Source organism: Dendrobium catenatum, unplaced genomic scaffold (genome assembly GCF_001605985.2).
Source record: "Dendrobium catenatum unplaced genomic scaffold, ASM160598v2 fragScaff_scaffold_898, whole genome shotgun sequence".
NCBI lineage: Eukaryota > Viridiplantae > Streptophyta > Magnoliopsida > Asparagales > Orchidaceae > Dendrobium > Dendrobium catenatum.
Window position 1 is genome coordinate 1404109 of NW_021319360.1, and position 26856 is coordinate 1430964.

General features: G+C 35.6%; 2 protein-coding genes across 3 annotated transcripts; one reads left to right on the forward strand and one right to left on the reverse strand.

Annotated features, from left to right (window-relative positions):
- Positions 1-3291: 3291 nt before the first annotated feature.
- On the reverse strand, positions 3292-7596 carry LOC110110493 (GDSL esterase/lipase At1g74460). The gene is made up of 5 exons (XM_020841997.2): positions 7328-7596; positions 5376-5506; positions 5045-5284; positions 4061-4310; positions 3292-3848 (listed from the first exon to the last, which is right to left on the reverse strand). The coding sequence occupies exons 1-5, from the start codon at positions 7575-7577 to the stop codon at positions 3643-3645; spliced, it is 1077 nt and encodes a 358-aa protein (XP_020697656.1). The 5' UTR covers positions 7578-7596; the 3' UTR covers positions 3292-3642.
- A 1646-nt stretch (positions 7597-9242) lies between these two features.
- LOC110110521 (malate dehydrogenase, chloroplastic) lies at positions 9243-24688 on the forward strand. Of its 2 annotated transcripts, none has more exons than XM_028697218.1 (2): positions 9243-9435; positions 23106-24688. In XM_028697218.1, the coding sequence occupies exon 2, from the start codon at positions 23244-23246 to the stop codon at positions 24483-24485; it is 1242 nt and encodes a 413-aa protein (XP_028553051.1). In that variant the 5' UTR covers positions 9243-9435; positions 23106-23243; the 3' UTR covers positions 24486-24688. The 2 variants fall into 2 exon arrangements, with proteins under 2 accessions (XP_028553051.1, XP_020697693.2); XM_020842034.2 differs by having other exon boundaries at positions 23213-24688.
- Positions 24689-26856: the final 2168 nt, after the last annotated feature.

Genomic DNA, 26856 nt, shown 5'->3' on the forward strand with positions numbered 1-26856 from the left:
CATTGTTGGACTTCTACCTGACACTGTTCTTCTGACCTGCTTCGTTGGACAACGGTCTTTACGACCTCCGTCGCCCGCCGACTATGATCGCCCGCCGACTTAAATGCTAGACCCTCTCTGTCACGACCCGACCCGACGGGGACGGATCCCGCCCGAGCCGGATCGCGACGAGAGACCTTTCTTAACCAGGATCTGGCTTTGGATTAGGTTACTGAACTGATCTTTCAAATTCTTAACTCAACAGAAGCACACAGAACAACAGAGCTACTAAAAACATCAAATGCAGCGGAACAAAACATATATCTAGGATTATTCTATGTAAAAGACATCACTTATTCTATAACTCATACCTCCATAAGTGCACAATATATTCTTTTCGTACTTTTCCCTTTAGAGATATAAATGAATATGAGGTTTCATTTGGGACGACTTTTTTACTGCTTCTTAAAATAATTTTTTAGTATAAAATTTTTAATTTTTATACTAGAAAATCGTCCCAAACGAATCCTAAGTTTGAGCAAGCTTATTGAAAGTTTGTGGTCAAGTAGTTGCTCAAGTTACCTCATCTCACCTTGGTTGTTCATTGGAAGCTTTGCCTATCCACCAACAAAATTTTAAGTTCAAGTTTTACATATGTGACGTATTTATGAGTTTATCTTGATTAATCTAAATAGAAAAAAATTATAAATTCATGTACTTTCTCATAAATATTAACCATCTAAATATAGAAAGACAAAATACTTCATCACTAACTCAAAAAAAATATTTCTCCTTTTTTGTCAATTTAATATTTTTATGTTCTTTCTAAATTTTCCGTCTTTCATTTTCTATAAATCCAATAATGTACCAATTAACGTGCACGCCATTCCCTGAATTCCCTTTGTATTTATTATATTTACATCCACAATAACAACCAACAAGAAATAATCATTTTGATTATTAAAATAATTATCCAAAACCATAGCTGACTCAAAGGTATTTGCCAGAGGCGGCAAGATTCTTTTATTTTTGTCGTTTTTTTACCGTAAAGTTCAATCGCCCAATTTTGACAAAAATCATTAATCAATGAGCTATTCAATACAGTAATAAAAATTCTCAATAATTTGTAATCGTTACGAGGGATATATATGTAAGTTCTTAAAATTTGCACTATAATATTTCAAAATGTTTAATTCTGCAATAGAGCACTCATCATCATATTAATTCAATTATTATTATTCCTTATTTCTTAAACTATAATGTTCAATTCGTTGCAATATTGACTCAGATCAGTAGAAAAAAAATACCAAATTTGATTTAGATTGCACGTTGAAGACATCCTCCAGTTCAATACTTTGCCATTTTTCCCTTACCATCTAAGGGAAATGTTGTGTAACTTTAAAGCTTATTTACCCTGCAAGAAGGTCAGCAGTAAATTGGAAGGTCACAATTAGTTTTTCTTTTTGATATGTTTGAATATAAGAAATCTTTTTTAGCATCTAAAAATCATGAGATAATGGTTAATGTGTGTGGGCTCCGAAAACTCGCACCCCGGTCTTTCCGTAGATTCCTTTCTTCTCTTCGGGTCATCGAGGAGAGTTTTAACAATTAAGTTTTGAGGCGAATTTTCATAAGGCGGATTGCATTTTAAATAAGACAGTACCAAGATATTTCGTCCTCATTTTTCGAGGACTTTATGGTTTGAGTTCAGGTTTCCTATAGATGCAAACTCCTATAGTTAATTATCCCTCCCGATAGCGTGAGAGAACTTTCGATTGAGGCTAGTTGTCAAACGGATAAGTAGAGGTACGTTGTATCTGGTGTACGGCAACAACATGATTTGGATGTTTTAAATTTTGATATTTAAAATTAAAAATTTCACCATCTTACACTTAAAGAAGATGATGGATGAAGTGATGATGGGCCCGATCAAGATCTAATGATTCAGTCGTCCCATGTCATCATTGTCCCTGATCTACCTAGTGAATTGAGATTGACTGGTCACCCTAATCTAGTCATTAATTGATTTGGTCAACCAAGACAAAATTTGGTCAAACCAAATCCATTTGGGCCAGTCTACTACATTCATTCAAATCAACCTCTTCAACCCTCAAATCCACTCCAATGCATGATGTGAAAACCTCTAAATCATTGCTGAGTCAAATCATAGTGAGCTTAACTAAGTCAACTCACCAAGACTTAGTCAAATCTCCATAATTTTGCTCAAACTCCATGCCATGGCTCCAAGCACTTGGCCAGTCACCCAAGCATCTCACTAGACTATATCTCCTTGGATGCCACCTCAGTAGCCTTGATCAGGTTAACTGGTCAAAAGGTCAACAAGGCCTTCCAAAATGCTTGAAATGGTCAACCCTCCTTATAAACTCTGAACTCTTTTCTCTAAACTTCCTCCAAGGCTTCTCACCTGCAGCTATAATGCCCCATGTCCACCTCATCATTCAACTTGACCAGTTGACAGGCCAAGTAGTAAACCATAAGCCTAAGTAAACCCATATGGTCAAACCACATTGGACATTGCTTTTCTCTTCATCCCAAGCTACTTAGGTGATCCCACATTTACCTAAAAGCTCTCTAAACATCTTTTGAATCGAGCTTCCGATCGGGCTGGCTGGTCGTTCGATCGTGATGTAGATCAAGCAGGTAAGGCTCAGCATAGGTAAGGAGATCGGTAGTCGTGAGGCTTGGATAGGTTGATGAGAGTAGTGCTACGGGTTCGACTGCACAGGAGGAAGGTGGAGCAGCTGGATGGTAGATCTGAGTGTGAAATCAGATGCTGGAGGCCGGGATTTGGAATCTTGAGGAGGAGGCTCGAGTTCGATCTAGGTGTCGACACAGTAGGTTGAATGGGTTGCTTCGATCAAGCAGAGGGAGCCACGATTGTTGTAGACAGAGGAGGAGATTTGGGTTTGATTGTATGTGGAAGAGAAGGAGTGCATGTGCATAACAAGCCGCAAGATCTCTCTCGTCTCCGCTTTTATCAATAAACATAGGCGCAATCGAGGTGCGGGGTTTGAGCAAGAAATGCATGAGACGAAGTAAACGACGCCGAATTATTGGTACCTGTGGTTTCTGTTGCTTTTCTGGATTTTGGCGAAGGTCAATAATATGTATTTGAAAAGGAATATGATTCATCGAACTCAAACCAAACCCAAATAAAATTTAGCGTTGAACGGTGTTAAACAAGCTTATTTTAAAACAAAAAATATAAGTAGTGTACTTGTTTATTCATTCCATCCAAAGAAAATTAACAAAAGCTAGATGATGCAAAAAAAATCAAGTAAAACAAATAAAAACAAGACAAAATATCATTTATTATATCATCTAAAATATATTTATTACCATTTACACAAGAAGTAAATGAGTTGTCAATATACCATGCACGTAGACACCTTTCTCAGATGCATTAATTTTAAATAGTGACCACTGTACATCACTATTTGGAACTTTCTCAAGCTGTATATAACAACAATCGCACACAAATTACATTAGCTATTCACACACTCTTCTTTTTTCAAAGAGATTTTAGCTCAATTTTAAGTTTAATATTGATCAGTATTTATGTTATGCTAACATCAATACTAACCGATATTAAGCAAAATATTCAATTCGATATTCCTCTTGATTTTCTTATGGTACAACTTTTTAATTTGTCCCTTTTTTTGGTTTCCCGAAGTTTAGTGCTTTCACGAATGAGTTCGCTATCAATTCATTTGCTTTGTCTGTAGGGTGATACTCATCCCAGAACACATACTTGCTTCTATCTTTGCACAAGCTTGACAATGGCGTGCATGTGATAGCAGGTCTGATATTTCCTGTCGAGCAGCAAGGAGCACTTGAGTTTGTAAAACCTGCAAACAAGAAAATGATTATTTATCATAAATTTATTAAAAAACGGCAGCTAAACCATCGGTAAAAGCTGCCACCAAAAAAAAAAAATATCGGCAGTATTTTCAGCGGTTGGTTGACCGCCTTGACCGTCAGTTTAAACTGGAAATACCGCAAGTATTCAACCAATTTCCTGTAAATTTGATCTGATATATCCGGGAAAGAATATACAAACCATAGGTTTTTGGGCGATCTATAATTTTCTGAAATAAACTATAAGCATCTCCAAACTTAAAAGTAACATTTGGAAGAGTTCTTGACAAGTTCTCCAGGAGATTCTTAGATTTGCTATTGAACATGAGAGCTAGCTTGTTTGTAGACTCTTGGCACTGCCCAGATGAAGCCAAAAACCTCTGCAATGGGATGCAACCCAGTGGGCCTAAACCGAATAATGTCATCTTCCTTACTCCCAGCGAGTGCAAAACCTGCAAAATATACGTACATGCACCAGAAACTATATGAGAAGAAAGAATGTTCAGACTGTCCGGAAATTTTTGTATGAGGGTTCATATATTTATACATATAATTAAAGTATTATATATTAGGCACTATCTAAAATTGAGACAATTAAATTCGTGATACATCTCAATTAAGTTTGTATGAAAATAATTATTTGTGTAGATGCAAAGTATTTATACTATTTTAATGATGAGCTGAAATAAAAATTAATACACTTGAAGTATAAAATGGTCATGATCCTCAGTTTAAGCGGTGAAGTTCTCATTTCCCTCATTTTCCATCTTGAGTGAAAAGAAGGGGTCTGTTGCTCTTTTGGAGAACGCCGCTTCAAACGTGGAAGATCGAAGACCTTGATTTTGCATTTCAATGGATAGATTCAGGTAAGCTTCAGATAATTATTCTCGATGATTTGATATGTCTTTCGGAGACAGCGAAATTACTTTTCCAACTCCTTTAAATCCTAACATAGACTTCATATATCATGTTGAAAGTCCATATGATGACGTTAAACTCATTCATTATTGACCTGGATTGAACTATGCGCATTTAGTTAATAATGAGTTACATATATAATCTTTTATTTTCTTGTTTAGATATCATAAGAAATTATGTAAAATATATATATGTGATGGTCATACCAGATATTGCTTTTTTTGCGAATAATGATAATTCATCAATGTAGTTTATGTTAATAAAATACCGTTAATTGGCTCTCAAGTGTAGTGATGAGGTAGTTCGTGAAAGTCTCTCCATTGTAATTCCATGAATCAGGATAAATTGGCACCAGAAAGTTGTTGATGTAGTCGTTGCTTCCCATGGCTACAACATAACGAGCTTGCTTGAAGAACCTGTCAGCGGCTTCGTCGCCAATCTTCAATCTTATCATATCTTGAGTTCCTTTAAACAGTTCGATTTGTTTCCACAGTGAATATCTTTGAATCTGCAACGCAAAAACTTTTAATTAATCCCTCAATGCAAATCTATCTATTTATTTTGTTTGGATTCAATTAAGAATAAGTACTAAAACTCACAAAAAGTGATGCGGTTTGATTCAAGATTCCACCGCCTCCTGATGCATAATTGACTCCTTTATTGAGTATAGCCTCATCATCCAGCGAAGGATCAAGGAAAGCTGGAGGCCTTGGGAGACCCAATGTATCACCTGCAACAAATAAGTAGCCACAGCAAATGAATGTGACCAAGTTTAATTAGAGAAGTCAAATAGGTTGATTAAGGATTAAAAATTATTTAAGGAGTGGAGTGCTGTATCCTCCTAGTATTATAAATAGCTAGAGAGGTGTGGAGTGCTGTAAGGGTGCCCCTCTTGTACAAGCCCAATTGATTAAGGATTAAAAATTTCCTGCAGCTCCTCTCTCCCTCTCTTACCTCTCCCTTTCTCGTTCTTGCAAGAAGGATAAAGATGCTCATTCTTCCTCATGCAAAAAGCATAACACAAATGTATCAAGGTCCAAATTAATATCTTAATTACGTTAAAATCGCCGACAACTCATACCCATGCAGCTTCCACAACTTTTGGCCAACTATGAAGTTCAATAGCCATCACCCAATAGAGGAAAATTGCTCATTACTAACGGCTTTTCGGCGGACTATTTTTCAGCGGCTTTCCGACAATTTTCCGACGGATTACGCTGAAATATTTTGGATTGCAGAAATTTCAACGGGTTTCCAATGGCTTTCCGACGGATTTTAATAATTTCTAAAAAATTATAAATTTTTAATTTAATTAATTAATAATTTACTAACTTATTTTAATTAATTATTAATTAATAACTTAGTTTAAGTATTTCTTAATTTAATAATTAATTTATTAACTTTAATATTTTATTTTAATTAACTTTTAATTCTAATTTCCTTATAACTATAAGTTACATAAATAAATAATTTCTCTACGCATTTGCCTCTTCAGCAAATTAAATTGTTTGGGGCTTTGAAAAATTTCTCCAAACCCAGTTTGAATCCCACAACAAGACGAGCGGGTAGGCAACGGGCAACGCGGTGGTCAGCCGGGCAACCAACAAAACGGGAGGGCGGCCTCGCAGTGCAGAAGCGCTGTCGGGAAAACAGCGGTCAGCTTAGGAAGGTGGCCGGGCAGCCGTCAGCACGGGAGGGCGATCAGGCAGTGGGCAGCATGGGCGGGTAGTCAGCCAGGTAGGTAGCAAGCAGCGCGATGGTGAGGCAGATGGGCATGGTGGCTTTTCTTTTTAATTAAAAAATTTTAATTTTTCTGACGGCTTTATGCCGTCAAAAAATTTTCCGGTAGCTATTTTTACTCCGGAATATTTTCCCTACGCAGTTTTTACTGGCTAAAAAATTTTCACCATAAATCTGCCAGTATGTTCATATTCCACCGAAAAATAAACAATTTCCGTCGATAATAGATGATTTTTATGTAGTGACCATAGGGACTGCCAATGATGACCACCTCCACCATTGACAGCCATTCTTCCTAGTGGTATTAACTCTTTAATTATGTGATCTCCAACTAGCCCATTATTTGTTTTTCTCTGAGGGACAAATAGGCTTAAAATGATTTTATTGACCATCCTTAATTTAAAGATGTGCCCAGAGTAATTTATGCAAGACACAAGATGGTATTGGATTAAATCTCATATACTCTTGGAGAAAAATATGCTAGTATTCAAATATCAAGTAATTGCTCCTCTTATATCAGGTTAATCTTCTAGTTTGAAAAAAAAAATGATTGCTGCCAGTATTTCAGATCAAATTTTGAACCGGCCACTTTGATTTATATGATTAGGATCAAATGATTTGTAGATTTTGTCTCTCTCATAGGCCATGTTAACTTCTAATATGATTGAGCAAAGATCAAGAGCAGGAGACTCCCACAACTACACCAGATGATTACATTCATTTAAAAGAGATTGACGATTGATATGGAGTGTCTTCATCTAAGAAGAAGACCGTTAAATATCATGAAATTCAAATCTTAACGATCACGTACCTACTATGTCAGCAATGGTGCGGCCATTAGTGAACCTTCCACTGGGCATTCCATTGCCGAAGTCAATCCCATACCATGGCAAAGCTGGACGAGCCAAGCTCCTGGTCAGATAGTTATTGTTCCCAACATCACTCAACGAATCTCCGAAGATGAATTGCACCACAGCACCTGAACATCTCCTCTCTTCCAGTCCAATCCATGCAAGCAGAAGCAACGCCATGGCTAACTTTGCTCTTCCAATATGCCCCATTCTTACGCCTTTCACTCTGCTAAATTACATGAATTGCTGAAGCAATGGCTCGTATTTAAACTTATATTGGAAAGGAGAAAGGAAATGTGCAAGCAATATTCTTCTGGTGCAGTTTAGATCTATCTGATGGCTGATTTTTTCGAAGAGTTGAAGATGAAAAGGTCAAAGATGGCGTAATCCCCTATCGAAGATGGCCTACCTCGACCTAACTTCAAGTAAGATTTGCTTAACAGGTTATAGTTTAACGGCTATGAGAGGAGTTGAATTTGCCAGATAGATTGGGTTGGTGGGTTTTATCTCTAACATGTGGGTAGGTTACTTACTTCATTAGTGTGATTGCGAAGTAAATTAGCTAATGAAAAATTCAGTATAATGTACACCGTACACGTTTTAGAAGCCTTTGTTTGATTTGAGTGAAGGAACGAAATGCAATTGTCATTAAAATTATTTTTTATTTAGATATAACGTAATGATAACGTAAAAGAGTTAAATACAACATTTCCGAATCAATTTTAAGAAGAAACTTTAATGTTATTTGATTACAAGTATTATGATTGTATTATATTTGGAACATATGAGTCTTGAATTTTCTAATACCCATGGTAAAAATAAATAAATTTAAAATATTTTCCTAAGAATTTTATATTACACCTCATAAAATTCGAGAGATTATTCTTTTCAGTGTCCGAACGTGTTCGAATGTCAATTCGGACGAGTCACGTAGATGCGTCCAGACACTGCATGGAATAATTTTTCCAAAAAAATTCATTTTTGATAAATTTGAAATTCATACGGATTGGATGCATTTCAAATTCATCAATTTGCTTGTCTAACTGCATGACAATGAAATTTCATGACCTGATATTCTTATCAGTTGACATTTGACGGGTAATATAAATTTCTAAGTTTTTTTTTTTTTTTTTTTTTTTCCTTTTTTTTTTTTTTTGCCGTAACCAATCCGCTCGGTCGCCCTCTCTCGCAAATAATCCCGCACAGGTAGCGCGCCTCTCTTCACATATCATCCGCACAGTTCGATTTGAGATTTCGCTTTCCACGGTTCGACCTTCGTCAGTTCGGCGCTCAGCGGCTCGGCCTTCCTCCTTCTTCGACTCGTCAAGGAGGTCGCTGAAGAGTGAAGACGCGTCGGTGTCACCGGTTAGCCTCGCCGCCAAGAAATCCATTGACCTTTCCGGCTTTCCCATTTCAGCAGTTCATCCTTTCATTCAGGTACTTCTGATTTTATAAATTTCAATGTTTTGATCTTAGAACTAGTGTTATGTTTTGTGATTTTCGATTTTCTTAAGTCTTATTACAGTTTTGCTTTTGTAATTACACTAAATTGTAGCTAACGTTTGTTAAAATGGGGAACAAGCTCGGTATCATTCAAAAGGAAATAAGGAATGCACTCAACTGTAATTACCATTGTTATTAAAATGGCTTTTTAAATTGAAAATTTGTGAAGGTTTGTCACATTTGTGATGAAGATAGTGTTAGCCATTATTCTCTTGATCCATTCCAGGAAATCAATAACTTTAAGATTATGTAAATGTTCTATTGATACCTGTTGTTTATTTTTTTTAAGTATATCATTAATTATTAATATTTTATATTTTATCAATTAAGCTAAATCAAATTAATTTATAATTTAAATGATAGGGTTTGCTTTTCAACTTCTCCATTTCTTCGTTGCAGTGCTACTCCCCGCGGTCATTTCTTCGTTGATGCTTCGCTTGGCGTTCTTGGCGTGAAGTAGCGTTTCGTTTCTCCTCGCCGCCATTTCTTCGTAGCTTCTTCGCCTCGTTCGACGTCGTCACGACGTCGGATTGGAAGTCACAACGGGAGCTCGCTTGCTGCGAAGGTAACCATCTTTCTCCACAAGTCCTTAAATCCGGAAGTTCGTAAATCCTGTAAATGCTCCGCCGAGGTTTACGATAGATTCGGATTTACTGAGCGCTTAAACGTTTGTCAGGATTTACAATAAATCCGGCGTAAATCCTGCTTAAATCTTGCTACCAAATAGCCCCAGGGTTCAGTAAATCGGGAATTTAGACCGAGACGTAGTAAAATGGTATTTAGAAATGCATTGGATTTATTTTGGTCTTTTTGACCGTTTGATAGGATTTACAATAAATTGAATATCTTGCTACCAAACATACCCTTCAGGCTTTAACAGCTATTTATAGTCCTAAGATTTGGGGGTTTAGGGTGGTTTTTCTATGTGCTTGGAAGTAAAGGATAACAATATCCCAATGATAATGAATTTCAGTGGTTTTAGTCAATAGTGGAATGCTGGTATTTTGACGGGGTCTTTGTTTCTTTAGCTGGGATGGTCTATGTAGGTTCTTTTGGCGGTTTTTGGTGGTTATTAATTAATAAGTGGTTTGAGTCGTTTTTGTTGGACCTTGAGTGGTTTAGTTATGGGCAAGTTAAAAAGAAGTCCTTATTCATGGTCCTTAGGTAGGAGGCCGTTTTATGTAGATTGGGCTGTTGATTTTTTTGTAAAGCTTGGATTTGATGATTGATGCGGTTCTGCACGTTAAGATGGAGTTTGCTTTATAGTGTATTGACAAGTGAGAAACTTCAGTGAGAATAACTGAATAAGAGTAGGCTTGGAGAGGAGACTCAGGTAGAGAGAATAAATATAGTTATTAAAGAGAATCAAAGAGTATTATATATAGAATACATTCCACGATTTCATTCCTTTTTGTTTGGAGATATAACACCACTCCTTGGAGTAAATGTATCGCAAAGATCCAATGGTGATTATGAGTTGAGTTGTTATGGAGTTATGGCTGAGATTCATTTGCAGGGCGAGTTGGCCTCTCCATGTGAAGATAGCTGTTGCAGTTAAGCACAGAGTAGCGAGATGTTACCTCCCCGAAGATTGGTGATCCAAGAAGTGGATTGTTAACTTGCTTTTTAGTTGTTGGTAGTGTGAGGTTGCTAGAGACTTGGTGAATATGTTGGCAACTTGATTTTAAGTGGTAATGTGGAGAATGGTAATGTCTGGCCTCTTAACGGATTTGTGTTGGAGTGATCTAAAAAGTTAGTAGTATTGAGGATTTTTTAACTCTTGTTGTGATGTGCTGTCAAGGGGCAGTTCAAAGGTAAAAGGAGTAAGGATAGGTTTACAGCTCGCCATGGTTGAGATTTAAAGAATTTTGGTAATGTATTGTTTTTGATTGAGAAGGCTCAGCATGGTTTGCACTTGAATATAAATGAGTTTTTTTTCCAACTGTTATGTAATGAATGAGGCATTGAGATTTTGGACAAACTGTGTGATTGCAGTGCTGTTGTTGCCTATGATTGAGATGTTGTCGACATAGACTAGAAGCTTCATGTTGATTTGGTTGTGATTTTTTAAGTGAGAAATGAGGGGTTGTCAGAGCTTAACTTGAAGCCTTGTTAAGGAGGTGGATAGAGAAGGTCGAGTACCATATATCTCGGTGCTTGTTTGAAGCTATAGAGAGCTTTTTCTCGGAGGCAAACGTAGTGAGAGTACGCAGTGTCAAGAAGTTCGGGAGGTTAGGTCATGTAGACATGGTCATCAAGTTTACCATGGAGAAATGCATTGAAGACATCCCGTTGGAGAACTTTCTAGTCATTTTGTATTGTGATGGTGAGGAGAATGTGAATGGTTTGTATCTTAGTAATGGTGTTTAAGGCCTTATTGTAGTCAATGTTTTGTTGCTATTAAAGCCTTGCACAAGGAGATGTGCTTTGTAATGAGCAATAATTTTGTCAGAGTTAAGCTTTATTTATATGTCTATCTGCATCTAATAAGTTTTTTATTTGAAAGTGGGGGAACAAATTTCCAGATTCCTTGTTGTTGTAAGGCAATGAACTCCTGTGACATTGCTTACCGCTAATGCATGTATTTGATTGTTTGAGAAAAGCAAGTGGTATTGAACGTGTTGTTTATTTTATGTGCAAGCTTTAAAATGATTTTTGTTTATAGGAATATAGTTTTGAGACATGTTTGCATAAGGTGGGTTGGTTGCACCAAGAGTTGTGATTGTTAAGTGAGGGTGATGCAGATATGTTGGTGTGGATAGTGAGAGGGAAGCAACTAGGTTTGTTGGAGGGGATGTGTTTTTTGGGGGAGATGGATTTGGTATTTGTGAATTGTAGGTTTTTTGATATGGTAGGGAGGAGCTTGAGATAGGGGTTATGGTTAACAGTGAGAGGTGTGGAGGGATAGCCGAGTTGGGAGGTGTTGTCGTTTGTGTTTTATATGGGAAATTTTATTTGTAGAATGTGACATGGCTGGAGACCATGACTTTGCCCAAGGCAGGATCATAACAGTTGCATCCTTTACGAATAGAGGAATGGCCCTACAAAGATGTATTAAGGTGATTTTGGGGCTACTTATAAGGGGATAATGATTGTTGCCGAGTGAAGCATGAGTAAGTAAAGAACTTAGCGTGTAAATATATTAGTTGTTTCATGTTCCTTTACGAATGCATTACATCAAGGATCAGCCTTAAGCCCATATCTGTTTGCTTTAGTCATGGATGTTCTTACTAGACATTTGCAAGAATTTGTACATTGGTGTATACTTTTTGTTGATTCTATCCTTCATGTTGGTAAGACTAGAAAGGGAGTTGAAGGTAAACTTGAATTATGGAGGTCAACCTTAGAGTCTAAAGGTTTTCGTTTGAATGGATCTAAAACTAAATATATGGAGTGTAATTTTAGTAGTAATAAATCTAGTGGGGGGATTGTGAAATAGATGGGGATATTATTTGTAGAATTCAAGTTGGATTGTCAAAGTGGAGGAATGCATTGGGCTTGTTGTGTTATAGAAAAACACCCCTCAAACTTAAGAGAAAATTCTATAAGATGGTAGTGAGACTTGCAATGCTTTATGGCACAGATTGTTGACCATTAAAAGAGAAGCATAATATTAAGTTAAGTGTTGTAGAGATTAGGATGCTCAGGTGGATTAGTGGCTTTACTCTTAGAGACAGGATACAAAACGATCTTATACGTGAAAAAGGTTGGAGTTGCTCCAGTGGATGATAAGATTAGAGACAGTTGCCTTAGATGGTTTCTTCATATGAAACGGTGGCCTTTCGATGATCCAGTTTGGAGAGTGGATGTATTATATTTGGCTTATGTTAAGAAAGCTAGAGGTAAACCTAAAAAAATTTGGTTAAAAAGATATTAGAAATGACATTTCTTTATTAGATTTAAATGAGAATTTGACTCTTAACAGGACACAATGGAGAAAAAGGATTTATGTAGCTGACCTCACGTAGTGGGATAAATGCTTGATGTTGTTGTTGCTGCATGTTTATAAGTTAGTAAGGGGATTTCATGTTGATGGTTTTAGAGGGAAGACGGTTGATTAGATAGGTTGCACATGTAGAGAGTTGACTTACAAGTGATATGGTAGATTTTCATCCAAGAGTAATGTATATGTGGTTTCTTGTAGGTGTCAATGTTTGCATTGAGGAAGCCATTTTATTTGGGGATATAGTGGTAGTTGAATTGGTCGGTTATGCTATGGGTGAATAGATGATCATGAAGGGTGGTGTTGTTATATTCACCACCGTTATCTGAGCGAAGGTATTTGATGCAAATATTGAATTGATTTTCAACCATAAATTAGAAATGAATAAAATTTTGAGTTATGATTTAGTTATGATAGGATAAACTCATTAGAAATGAGCATGGGCATTGATGAAATAAACGTAGTATTTCTATCCTTGAGCAATGATAATTATGGTGGGATCCCATACATTAATGTGAATTTGTTCTAAAAGTTGATAATTATGATAGCAAGTGGTAAATGGTACTTCTTGATTTTTAGTTGAGCTACATCTGGTGCAAAAAAGTAGAAGGTATGTAGAGAGATTTTTGTAGATTGGATTTAGTGGAGAAAGAGCTCAAGCATATGGATATCTGAGATCTGTCATAGAGATTGTTAGGGATGAAGGTAAATAACATAATGGTGGAGGGGTTAGCTGGATGTGTGTGAATCAGGTAGAGGGCCTTATGACGTCTGCCCTGTAGAAGAAATTGGTTGGTTATCCTATCCTAAATGTGGAAGCCAGAAGGAAATGGAGCAATTATTATCGGTTAGTAGTTTATGAACATAGAGTAGATTGTGTGATAATTCTGGGGCATGAAGTAGTCAGGAAAGAATTAACTTATGAATTATGATGGGGTGTAGGTAGAATGATGTTGTTAGTGTGCGAAATAGATACTGAGTTGCCAATACCTAATGTGACTTGGTTAGAGCTTGAATAGGGAGTGTATTGTTATTGGTGATTGAGTGTTGGAATGAAATGAGTAGGCGCACCAAAGTACAAGAATTAGTTTAATGAAGGCTAATGTGCATAGGCTAGGAATGCTTGTGAGTTGGGTTGACGTGAAGGTGAGTTGTGATGGACCGGCTGAGCTTGTGGGCTCTACTAGGGTGGATGAAGGGGGTTTTGGGGGCCGGGGGGGTCAAAAAGGGGATTAATTACTTACCATAGAAGACCAAAATTGAGATGGAATTATGAATGTTTATTTTGGAAAAGAGGGATGATTTACGTGGGAGGGAATTAGGAAGGTTTATTTAGGGAAAGATGACTGATTTGATTGAGATTAAATTTAGAAGATTTATTTAGAGAAAGAGGGTTGATTTGATTGGAAGGAAATTAGGAATGTTTGTTTAGGGAAAGGGGGCTGATTTGAAAGGTTATTATGTTGGTTTATTTAGGGAAAGATGGTTGTTTTGAATTTAGATTTGGGAGATAATTATTTTGGGAAAGAGGGCTGATTTGAATTCATATTTGGTTGGGAATTATGAGAGCTTATCTATGACTAATTATATTATTTTATTTTCATTATGTGATTTATATTTTTACTATAATTTTTTTTGGAGTCGTTCCTAGCGGTTCCTAAGGTTTGTGGAAAGCCGGTCTACCTCTTGAATGGTAGGTCAACTTGTATCTTGGTTTGTTGTACTGAAATAAACATCTTTCTCTTTGATTTCTGATGTGTTTTCTCATCGTTATTTATTGTTTTGGCTATTTGGAGGCCAAATACCTATCAAATTAGTATTAGAGTACCTTTTTTGGGACTTATGGTGACTAAGAAGGTTGATGCGTTGGAGTGGCTTGTTGAGGAAGTTAGAAATTTGAAATCTAAATTCAGAGAGCGAATTTTAACAATTAAGGGTAGACTTTTGAATCTAGAAGATGATGAATATGATGTTAGAGTTTAAAATTCAAGACGACATCATCAGAGGCAAGGACACTGTTGACCTGACAAGGAATTGGGGGAAACCATAATATAGGGACGATGAGGGAGGATTGGGAGGTGAAAATTTTGGGGGGAAGAAGAGGAGATGCCACCTTTGGAACTTCCAAGGAGGGGAAAGGGTGGAGTAGGATTTTTGGTGAAGTGCAAAGTTTGGAAGGAGAAGAAGATGGGGAGAAGATAGAAGCACCAAACATGGTTCAACCACTCCTATAGTAGTATTGAAAAGTGTTCTAGCCATATCAGGGGTTGCCTTCTATACGGGAACACGTGCATGCTATCATCTTGAGGGAATGAGTCTCACTTATCAGTGTTCGTTCGTACTATTATCCCCAAATCCAGAAGGATGAGATTGAGATGTTGATCGGAGAGATGCTGGAGGTAGAGATTATTTGACCTAGAGTCGGTCCATTTTCTAGTCCAATTCTTCAGCAACAATTTTTATCGTTCCATCTTGTGGACAAGATGACTCCTTGGGAGGAGAGTATTGATGGACCGGTTGAGCCTGTGTGCCTTAGGCAAGGAGAGAGGGGGGTTAATTACTTATCATAGAAGACCAAAATTGGGAGGGAATTATGAATGTTTATTTAGGGAAAGATGACTGATTTTTTTTTTTAAAGGAATTAGGATCACGAGGGGATTTTTGTGGCTTTCTCCTTTGGATGTGTTGAATGCTATATGGGGATTGGCAATGGAAAACTCCTTAATTGTATCGGCTACGATGTTTATTTGTTTGTTGCATAATATGGAGTAGAATTTGTCAAGACTCACTTATGTGTGTAGCTATCTTGAAAGCTTGATATGAGTTTTTTTTTTTTTTTTTTGGCGGGGTGGGGAGGCCATTGAAGATGATAGTATAATGTCTTCATTGTCAGAATTGGAATCGTCTGTTGCAATGTTGTTAACTAGAGTTGACCTCTGAGAGGGACTTTCCATAGTTTGGTTATTAATTGAAATGTGTTTTAGCTCATTTTTGAGTTCGATAACTCTGGATCAATTGGAGGATGCGGTTGTTTTTAAAGTTTTTTTATTTTCAATGGTAGAGTCAAAATTTAGGTCATAGGGAAGAATGGTGTTACATATTGTGGAGAAAAGGGTGGTGGTGATGTTTGATCTATGAGTTGCCATGTATATTAGGGATTTGGGGCAACTTTGTCATATGGTAAGAAGAAAAATTGGGTGGACATGGTGCAAAGCCTTCGAGGAAATGCTCAAACGAATTGGCTTTCAAGAGTTGAAATATCTTTGCTTGCCTAATGGTGTAATTATCATTGTATGGGGGTGTGATAGCAATGGTTTTGAGGTTGGCCATCAGGAACTTGAGTTGGGTGGGAATAATTGTGTTGATCATTTTGCATAGGGAGTGTTCTCAATTTGTTTAAGACCTATTGAGGATTAGTTTGGGTTGCTATTGAGGATAAAGATATTAGTCGTTAATATGATGTCTTCATTGTCAATATTGGAATCGCCCGCTCCATTGTTGTCAACTAGAGTTGACCTTTGAGATGGACTTTCCGTAGTTTGGTTATTCATAGAAATTTCGATAACTCTGGATCAAGTGGAGGTTGTAGTAGTTTTTTAAGTTTTTCAATAGTTAACAGTTGGGATAATTGGCTCTATTTCACTACTATGGGTGGTAGTTCACACAACTATCCACATGAAGTGATCAGCCCCAATTTAGGTGACCTTGGCTTATATTCAACCATTCCATTTTGAGTATCATTTTGTTAAACTCTTAACATAGACCAGGCCATCAAATTTCTACCATCATTAGCATTAATCATGAGTGGTGTGTCATGCGATCTGTTTGTTTATTCATAGATAGCATAATTTTTCTACATAATTTTTAAGTATGATGTACCTCAACTCCACACCCTAAAATCTATCAAAAGATGAAACTGCCCTCGATTAAAGGGTCTGATTGGTTTCAGCTGAATATGAGAGCAAAAAGTTGTATAATTTTCTGTGTATGATCAACATCTCCCCTTAATGGAAATTTTAAAGGACGCAAATCCCCATGCCCTCAATTATAAATAGAGCTTTTAGTTTAGCCATTAGAAAATGCATGATTCTAGAAGGGTCATCTAACCTCTATAATCTCAACAATACCCTCATAAGGATCCTCCTTTGTTATTGGGGTTTGATATCCCTGACCTTAAGCTGATCTTGTGAGTAGGTTCACTAATCTCCATTGGTTTGTTAGGTTTGGTTTTACCTCTCAACTAATTTTATATTAAAGGTTTACACACGCTTATCAATCTTTGGGCAAGAAATTGGTATTGTTTTCCTTTGTTTATTTTTATCTTATATTATAATTTTGATTAAACTTAGCGAGATCCTAAAACCATCGAGCTTTAATATTTCCCTAGCATTATTTTAAAGTGTCTTATAATTTACTAATATTTTTGGCTATACTATAATCAATCATATATAGTATTAAAATATAGCAATAATAGAAATTTTATGCATATATCCCAACGATGCAATGATATATAAATAGTCTAAAAACAAGCTTTATAGATTAAAATTAAATTAGTTTATGAAATTACCTGCTATGTTGCAGACAAGCTCATACTTGTGTGTCCATACATACATATGTGTGTATATATATACATACATATGTGTGTATATATATACATACATATGTGTGTATATATATACATACATATCCTAAAACACTAATGGTCATTTCTCTATTTTGTGGTCCGGAATTTAACTATTAAGTAATGTATCACACTGCATTTGAGTATGTAAATTTTTTTAAATCACACACATGCCAAAGAGCCCACTAGTAAGATGTGAATACAAAAGAAAGATTATATTGTCATATTCTAAATAATCATATAAGTTGGCATGGTAGATTTTGTTGTAGAAAAGAAATCAACAAAAACACACTATCAAACTCACTTGAAGAAAATAAATCCTCTCAAATGAGAGAATACACTTTGGGTGAGTTTCACACGTTTATCACCTATTTCCTCCGAGTTCGAGAGAACTATAAATCCAATTATTGCTGAAGATTGAATCCTAACTGGAGAAACTCTTTGAAGTATTAAGATGCATTGATGAGCCAAACATAGAGTTAGCTGTCCTTATGTCGGAGGAGTGCTAATAGCTGGTGAGCACCCTAAAGGAGGACAAAATTAGTCAATAGAGAAAGTATATACTGTGTAGAATTTATATAGACCTTTTGCAACTACCTTCCAAGGCATTACTAAGATAAAAAGGGAGGAGTTCCATTTACCAACTCAAAGAAATCTTCTGATCCTAAAGTGCAAAGCTATGTTCAAGGAATCATCATGGTTCACTTCTCAACTGATAATTTGGGAAGATGAGATTAGGAAATTTAAAGTGGGATTAAAGACTAACATCCTCAATCTAGTGACTCCTCTCAAATTAAAGAGCTCTAACGAACTAGTGCAAAAGGCTTTGATCATAGAGAAACGTCACATGATAGGGGGAGCTCATCATTGACAAAAGCAATTGAACTCTATCCTCTATTCAAAGGAGGAAATAAAAAAAATGTTCTAATTTTTTTCAACTACGTCTTGGTTAAATTCAAACTTTGGTCCATGTGCTAAATGTTGAGGGATGCAACCTACACAAAAATTTTCAAGTTAGAGGGGAGATTTTTAAGTGTGAGGGCATTGAACATCTAGTAGCCAACTACCAAAATATAATAAGTTTACTCATTAATGTGCTTGTCCAAGAAAAGATCATTGAAGCTCAAAAAGAGTATTCCCATTGGGAACATTAGATTAAGAACTTTTTGACATTTGCTCAACACGCTAATTTATATCTTGAAAGTTTAACCTCACAAGCAAAACCTTAGACATCATTCTAATCATGACCACTTCTTAAGGCAATTGCCTTAAGAAAAAGATTGATTTCAGATTTACCCATATGGATTCACTCTTCTTTTATGAGAACACTAATAAAAAAACAAGTATGAATTTATTTTCACTTAAAGAAGCATCCATATCAAGAAAATTTGAGGATATGTTTTCAGAAGACTTTTTAGGGCTCTCACTTAAGAAAAAAATAGATTTTACCATCAAATTAATACTGAAAATTTCCTAAAATCCCAAAGCTCCATATCATATAGGCTATAGCAACTCTAGAACTCCAAAAGGCAAAAGTGCAACTACAAGTGCTATTGAAGTTGGGATTTGTACGAATCAACGTGTCACCTTGGGGGAGCTTTGATTCTCTTGGTAAAGAAAATAGGATGGAACTTTTTGATTATCTATTAACTAGAGAGGTCTAAATCAAGTTGACTATTTAATATAAATATCTTTTGCGTAGGATAAATGATTTGATTGACAAATTACAAAGCTCAAAGGTATTTAGAAAATATATTTATGATTTGGGTATAACTAATTAAGAATTAGAGAGGGGAATATGTCAATAGCTATTTTTTGAACAAAATATTGCTACCATGATTTTTGAATTGTCAAATGCATCGATAGTCTTCATGAACGTAATGAATAGAATATTTCATTCATACATAGGCTAATTCTTTATAATCATCATTTTGATGATATCTTAACATACTCTGATAGTTTAGAAGCTTATGAACACAAATTATGCTTAGTGTTATTAACAATATGAGTTCGTTGTTTCAAGCAGTGTTTAGAATGTATATGAATTATGGTTTGAAAAGGTGATTTTTCTATGTCCCACATTTTAAGTAACAAATGAGTTGTGGACCCTTAAAAGACAAAGCAAATGACCCCAGGTCCCTGTTAGACCGGTCCATTGGACCAGTCCAGGCGGGACCAGTTCAGTGGCGGAATCGCAGAACAGGCGGAGATTTCCGCCAGAATGAGCGGCCGACCGCTCATATAGAGCATTTTAGGAAGGATTTTTGGGGGGTTTCAGAGAGAAATTTGAATGTAGGGACTGTTTAGGGAATTCCTTTTGATTTGTATGCATTAAATAGATGTTTTTCTTAGGGTTTGGGCATCTTGAATTTGGCTGAAATTTGAGATCTCCTAGATTTAGGTTTTCTTTGGGCTCTTGGCGTTGCCAGAGATTTGGGAGAGAACGATCCTCCTCTCGAATTGAGGATCAATTGTATCTTGCTATTTTATTCTTCTACTAGTAAAATACAAGTTGTTCTTCCAATTTTCTCTCAGCTTTTCCCTGTTTTTCCCACTGTTTTGCTTTTTTTCCTGCTGTGAACAGCAGTTTGCATCGAGATTTTCTGTAGAAGTGATTTGGAAATACTTAGAAATCAAGTATTTCCTATCAGTCCCCAACCAACATTATTGAATTAAGAAGGTTTTTAGGACTAGCAAGCTGCAGTAGAAGTTTTGTGGAAGGCTTTCTTGTATTGCCTCACCGTTAACTTATTTAACAAATGAATTGGTTAAATTCCAGAGTATTAATGTTAAAAGTTTTTTAAAGAGCTTCATAAATTCTAGTTTCAACATTTATATTGTCTATAAATATGATTAAGGTTGGAGCCATCTATAGTATATGCATGTTATGCTTATAATGATTAATGATGCCTCAAGCAAATGACCGATTAAGTTTGGAGTCATCTATAATACATAGCCACTTATCAAGAGATGCTTCATACTCAAAGAAGATTAGAGAAGCTCAGGCTCTAGAATCTGTAATATTGTTAAGTATTAATAAAAAAATAAGATGATTATGTGATTTATAAAGAGGGGATACGAATGATTAGATATAGGTGGTTTGCACCTAACCATGAATAAATTAAGGATGGAATACTGAAAGAGGCTTGTATACCATGCTAAAATATCTAAGTGGAGCACGAAAAGCCTGGAGGGTTCTTGCAATGTTTAGAAATCCTAGAATGAAGTTTGAGTATATCATTGTTGTTTTTATATGTAGATTATCAATGACGTAAACAAAAAATAAATGGTGTGGTTTGTATCAGGCATATTGACTAAGCCCACTCATTTTCATCACGTCGGAATGAATTGTTCTTTAGAGAAGCTAAAACATGTAATTAAGAATTCATGAGGCTATTTGGGATTCCTAAGTTAATTATCACTAATAAAGGTACAATATTTACTTAAAGAAGCTATAGTAATTAAGTTATGATTAAGCAATAACTTTTACCTTGAAATAGATGGGTAATCTGAGCTTGTTATGCAAACTTTTAAAGATATTTTAAAAACTTCAATGAAAATTGTCTTGTTGAATTTGATTATAATATAACATATATTACACAAGTATATGTATGGCACCCCTTAAAACTCTATTTCGAAGAAAATATTGATCACCTACTTATTGTGAAGACTGAAGACCTAAGAGAAGGAAAATATTGGGGTTTGAAATTTTTGAGGTGAGTATTTAAAAGCTAAATAAATTTGAAAATATCTTCTTATAATCAATGTTTACAAAAAGAGTTACACTGATCTGAAAAAATGGGAGTATAAGTCTACAAAGGAGATCACGTGTTCTTGAAAATATCATCAATGAAAGGTATATAAATATTTGAGGTGCGTTCTAAACTAAATAAGAGGTATATTGGACCTTTTGAGATTCATAGAAAGATTCTGGTATTATCCGATTATCTATAATTGCACAATCTTTTTCATGTTTCCACTTTCAGAAAATATGTACTTGATCAAACTCATTATCTATATTAGCCCCTAAATGTTCAATTTGATTTATCACATAAGGAACGAACAATTTAGTTATTAGATCAAAATGAACAAGTCACCATGAGGAGATAAATCATATCAATCTTTTAAGTTCCTTAGAGATAGATACCACCAGATAGAGATGTAACATAGTAATGAGAAGTGATATAAATAAATAAAAATTTACCGACCAAATTTTTATGAGGAAAAATGTTAATAATTTACACCATAATCTATATATTTATTAATTTGTTGCTCAATGATTGGTGACTTTACAAGGTATTACAAAATTTGATCATTTAGTGTTTGTAGTTTTTTCGGTACAAGAGCTTGATAATAGAAATATTATAAGGAGGATGAAAGATTCATTAGTTAATTGTAAAATGAAATGGAATCCGAAAAGGCATATAAAATCTCCCAAAATTAGTGTAAAACCTTGCATGATAGGGCTTCAGAGTCTGCCAAATTGGTAGACATATTAACACTATGATCAATATGAGGGGCCATGCGGTGATCAATTTATCTAGACACTTAGCACAACCTGATGTAACCTTTGCTTAAGATTCTTTCTAAGAGGAGATGCTATTTTGACCTTTTGAGATTCTGAGAAAGATGCGTGACGTTATTTGATTATCTATAGCCTTGTTTTACAGAAGCATAGGTGCAGAATGTCTTCATATTTCCAACTTAGTTGAATTCATGCGTTTTCTATATAATTGTACAGTATAGATAATTCTATAATATAGAACTTCATCTTCACTTGCAAATAAGCAGTCACCAGTTGAGCGCTAGCATGCTAGTTGTGCATGAAAAATCACATATCAATTGTTACACACATTTAGAAATCTTACCAGAGCTCTCTTATATGAAAATCTATAATTTGAACATGAAATCCACCCAATCTCTTTAATATTCTCCTTGGAATATCTATATGTGAATTGTTTCTTTGTTGTGTTGTTCGACTTCCCCTTCCACTTTCTAGAGGGGTTTGACAGGGTTAAGTTCAAGTCATTTATCTAAGAGAATCATTGTGACCTAGCTTCTCTCTTACCATTTTGGTGCAAGTATATTTCTATGAATAATTTTGGATCCAGTAAGTTCAATTATATTTCATTGGATTGAATTAGAATTGTTTATTACTTTCTTGGATAACAATCTAGAATTTCTCTTTTTATAAAGAGGTGTTGAATCAAATTGTAATTTAGCAAATTAATAATTATAATTTCAACTGTTCCAATTTCCCTTGTTTTCTTTATGCATCTTTAGAGTTCTCCTTTTGGATGTCATGTATGAGTTGTGGTTTATTTTAAACCAGATTCTTGTTTTATTTTACAAAGTCACTGTTCCTTATGATTTTTTATCGTATTAATTATATTGGGCTATTATAATCTCAAGTACTGATACTCTGGTTTTTTTCTCGACCAAAGTAGGAATTCTTGGGTTGCTCATTCTGTAAGCTTTTCAACTAAGGGTCCTCATCTTAAATCTGGTAGCCAAAATTTTTTATTATGGTAGCTTAAATTAATGGCTGCAATATTGATAATATTCTATAAATAATTGAGATTTCATTCCATTTTTCTTGCCTTCAATCCAAACAAGACATTAATTTTCTTCGAAAACTTTTCTAATTTGTGTTCCTTCCTCGCATTTGCAGTGTAGATGGGATCCACCTAATCTTTTTGTTGGTCATTTTGGCTATATATGGACGAACTAACTTTTATTAGTCTCAAGTAATTTGGGTTATATTTTCTTTGAAACCAGATCAGTTTTCTTTCTTTTGATCCAATAAGAGATGGCGGCAATGACAACCCTATCGGTTGGTTCGGGTTCCTGCAGCACTCAGACTAGCTTGGCAAAACAACATAAGCCGCTTGGCTCGAGTTTCAATGCCTCGAAGTTTCTTAATGGCTTTACTGGTTTAAAGGCAATGTCTTCATTTGAAACTGAATCAGAGGCATCATTTCTAGGAAAGACAAGTAATCATGCTCTACAGGCGTTGTGCCTTCCAAAGCTCGAACCAAAGCAGATGTCGGCAAATCCATTTCAACCGCGAGCGTCAACCTTCAAGGTGGCCGTTCTTGGAGCTGCCGGAGGAATCGGCCAGCCATTAGCTCTCTTAATCAAGATGTCTCCACTTGTGTCAAGCTTGCATCTTTATGATATAGCCAATGTGAAAGGAGTTGCAACTGATCTTAGCCACTGCAACACTCCCTCACAGGTGCTTGATTTCACTGGTCCATCAGAATTTTCCAATTGTTTGAAGGGTGTAGATGTGGTAGTCATCCCTGCTGGGGTTCCAAGGAAACCAGGGATGACTCGTGATGACCTATTTAACATAAATGCAAACATTGTGAAGACTCTGGTGGAGGCTGTGGCTGATCATTGCCCAGATGCCTTCATCCATATCATCAGCAACCCGGTCAATTCTACTGTTCCCATTGCTGCTGAGATCCTCAAGCAAAAGGGTGTTTACAATCCAAAGAAGCTTTTTGGTGTCACAACTCTTGATGTTGTCAGAGCCAACACATTTGTTGCACAAAAGAAGAACCTCAAGCTCATCGATGTAGATGTTCCGGTCATTGGCGGTCATGCTGGGATCACCATCTTACCACTTCTGTCAAAGACGAGGCCTTCGGTTGTCTTTACAGATGAAGAAGTACAAGAGCTTACTGTGAGGATCCAGAATGCTGGAACTGAAGTGGTTGATGCAAAAGCTGGAGCTGGGTCGGCGACTTTATCCATGGCATATGCAGCAGCCAGGTTTGTGGAGTCGTCTCTACGGGCCTTGGATGGCGATGACGACGTATATGAGTGCTCGTTTGTGCAGTCTGAACTAACTGATCTACCTTTCTTCTCTTCGAGAGTTAAGCTTGGGAAGAAAGGTGTCGAAGCTTTTATATCATCGGACCTTCAAGGTCTAACTGAATTCGAGGCGAAGGCTCTGGATGCCTTGAAGCCGGAGTTGAAGGCTAGTATTGACAAGGGTGTTTCTTTTGCACAGAAGCAGGGATCAACAGCAGCAGTATCTAACTAAACATAAACATACTCTATTTTCAATCACAACAAAATTAAAAAATAAACATAGCGAGAGAAAGTGCTCGGAGTTCTTCCATTTGAGGTAAGCGCGCCATAATGCAATATATTGCTGAGTTTATGCAGCTTGTAATATTTTTTCTTTCATGTTGAGTTCTTGATGGATGATCACTTATTTCATTAATAGCAGGACATTTTATCTTATCTGCATCATTTTTTAGGAGAATGCTAACTTTGACTGGAACGTGGGTGGAACTAAATTAAGGCTTCGTTTGATTCGGTTTATGCATACATAAAAAGGAGTTTTAGATAAGGAGGTTGAGAAAAAGCCCTTCAATAAAATGGAGTTTCAATAATGAGATATGTTTGAGTAATATTTTTAAAGTGATTATTAATACTTGAAAGTAAATTTAAATTGTTTGTTTAGGAGTTCTGTTTTTGAGATTTTATTATAAAAGACATAATTGCCCATAAAATTTATGTACACGTAATTAATATAAAGCATTTATGCCTGGCCAGCTCCAAGCTGTTTAAGGAGAAATTATTAGGTGTTAATGCACGGAGAGTTGTGTATGAAATGGGAGTGCATGTGTGTACTTTTGTGTCTATTAGTATGCTCATTTGATGCACTTAGTCATTGCATGGGTATATAGCTGTATATTTCAACTTTATATATGTAGCTCTATGTATGTCATCAACCCTTAGGGTTTGTTTTGGATTTTTGTTTGTTTGTTTTATTTTTCAGATTGTAATTATAATCCTATTTGACTATTATTTTCTTGTTATTTTTTATGCTAGTAATTTGCTTGTTATAGTAATTTTAAAAAAAAAATTATTTTCTGGAATGATTTTACAATCATTTTCATAAAAATTGCCTACAAGCAAATTTTTAATATATATATATATATATATCTTAAATTTAAGGTCATTTGTAAAGATAAATTTAGAGAGTGACAATTTGAAGAGAAGATAATAGATGACATATATGTTGGTTCTTTTGTGTGATTGGTTTTGTTTTAATATTTCATAAAGTTGATTGTGAAGTTATTGTTAAAAAATTCATTTAGTTATATTGATTATAAAAATGTAAATTATTATTATTATTATTATTTTTGAAAAGTTATGAGTAAATAAAAATGAAATGAAATTATGATTATTATTTAAAATATAGAATAATTAAAAAGTTGTCTTCAACATACATTTTGTTTCGGTAAGAAAGTAGAATTTTTTTTTTTAAATAATGTCGAAGGTTTAAAAATATGCCATGTTTATGGAAGCCAACCTAACAGTTAGCAGGGGCAGCAATGATCGCATTTCAAAAGACATTATTGACGCTTGGTAAGTGTGCAAGGTGCCTGTTTTAGGAACAATTATTAGGTCAGGAGGCCTGACGGTATTGCTCGGTATTACTCGGTATTGCTTGACAATAACGAGCAATACCACTATGTCAAGACCAATACCGAGAAATACCGAGAAAACTCGGATTGCTCGGTATTTCTCTGTATTGCTCGGTATTGTTCGGTATTGATCTTCACAGAATGGTATTTCTCATTATTGCTGAGCAAAATCGACCAATACCTAGCAATACCAAGTAATACCTAGCAATACGCGAACATAGCAATCCTGGCTCCGTTCCGGGTCGGGTTGTCGGGCCGCGCGGTAAATAGCGAGAACACGTGGCACTAATTTACTGGCGTCCGAACGTAGAGCTACGTTAGGTGACCGGACCAAATAAAAGTTCTTGTTTTAGCCCTGAGGGGAAACAGGTCGGCAAAGCACCTAACGCATCTAACGCCTATTTGTGTGAAGCAACATCCTTTTGAAAGTCCAAAAACTTTCCTTAGGGCTTATTTCGTTTATTGAAGTTGGGCAATTATGTTTTTAAACAAAAATGAATTTATAAACATAATGTACAAAGCCTTGGATATTTGAAATTACTGTTGATTTTGAGCTCTATCAACACAAAAACCATTCAAAGCCTTTCGAGTTTCAATTTCGTGAGGGTGATAGTTGACGTTGAAAGTCAAAAAATACGAGGGAGTTTTTTTTAAGTTTCACATCTGCCCTCTATAATGGATATGGATCTATTTATATTCATTTTGGGATGGGCATTTTGATAAATTTAACCAGAATTCATAGCGCTCTATCGTACAAATTATTACATATTTGAATGATATAATGATCTTAGAATCGAGTAAGTTACAATTAAAGGCCGTTTAATCCATCAATATAGGTACATAAATTTTCAAATATAATTTTAGTGTCTCATTTGGGCTCATTTGGAGTCCAAATCATATCGTTCAAGAAGTATAAATTTGCTGAAATTAAAGTTCAGATGATCATGAATTTAATTTTGCAATTTTCCAATTCAA

Coding starts and splice junctions, on each gene's coding strand:
- LOC110110493 (XM_020841997.2), bottom strand. CDS start 7,577: ATGGGGCATATTGGAAGAGCAAAGTTAGCCATGGCGTTGCTTCTGCTT. Junction 5,507..7,327: donor CACCATTGCTGACATAGTAG/GTACGTGATCGT, acceptor TATTTGTTGCAG/GTGATACATTGGGTCTCCCA. Junction 3,849..4,060: donor AGATCGCCCAAAAACCTATG/GTTTGTATATTC, acceptor TCTTGTTTGCAG/GTTTTACAAACTCAAGTGCT.
- LOC110110521 (XM_028697218.1), top strand. CDS start 23,244: ATGGCGGCAATGACAACCCTATCGGTTGGTTCGGGTTCCTGCAGCACT.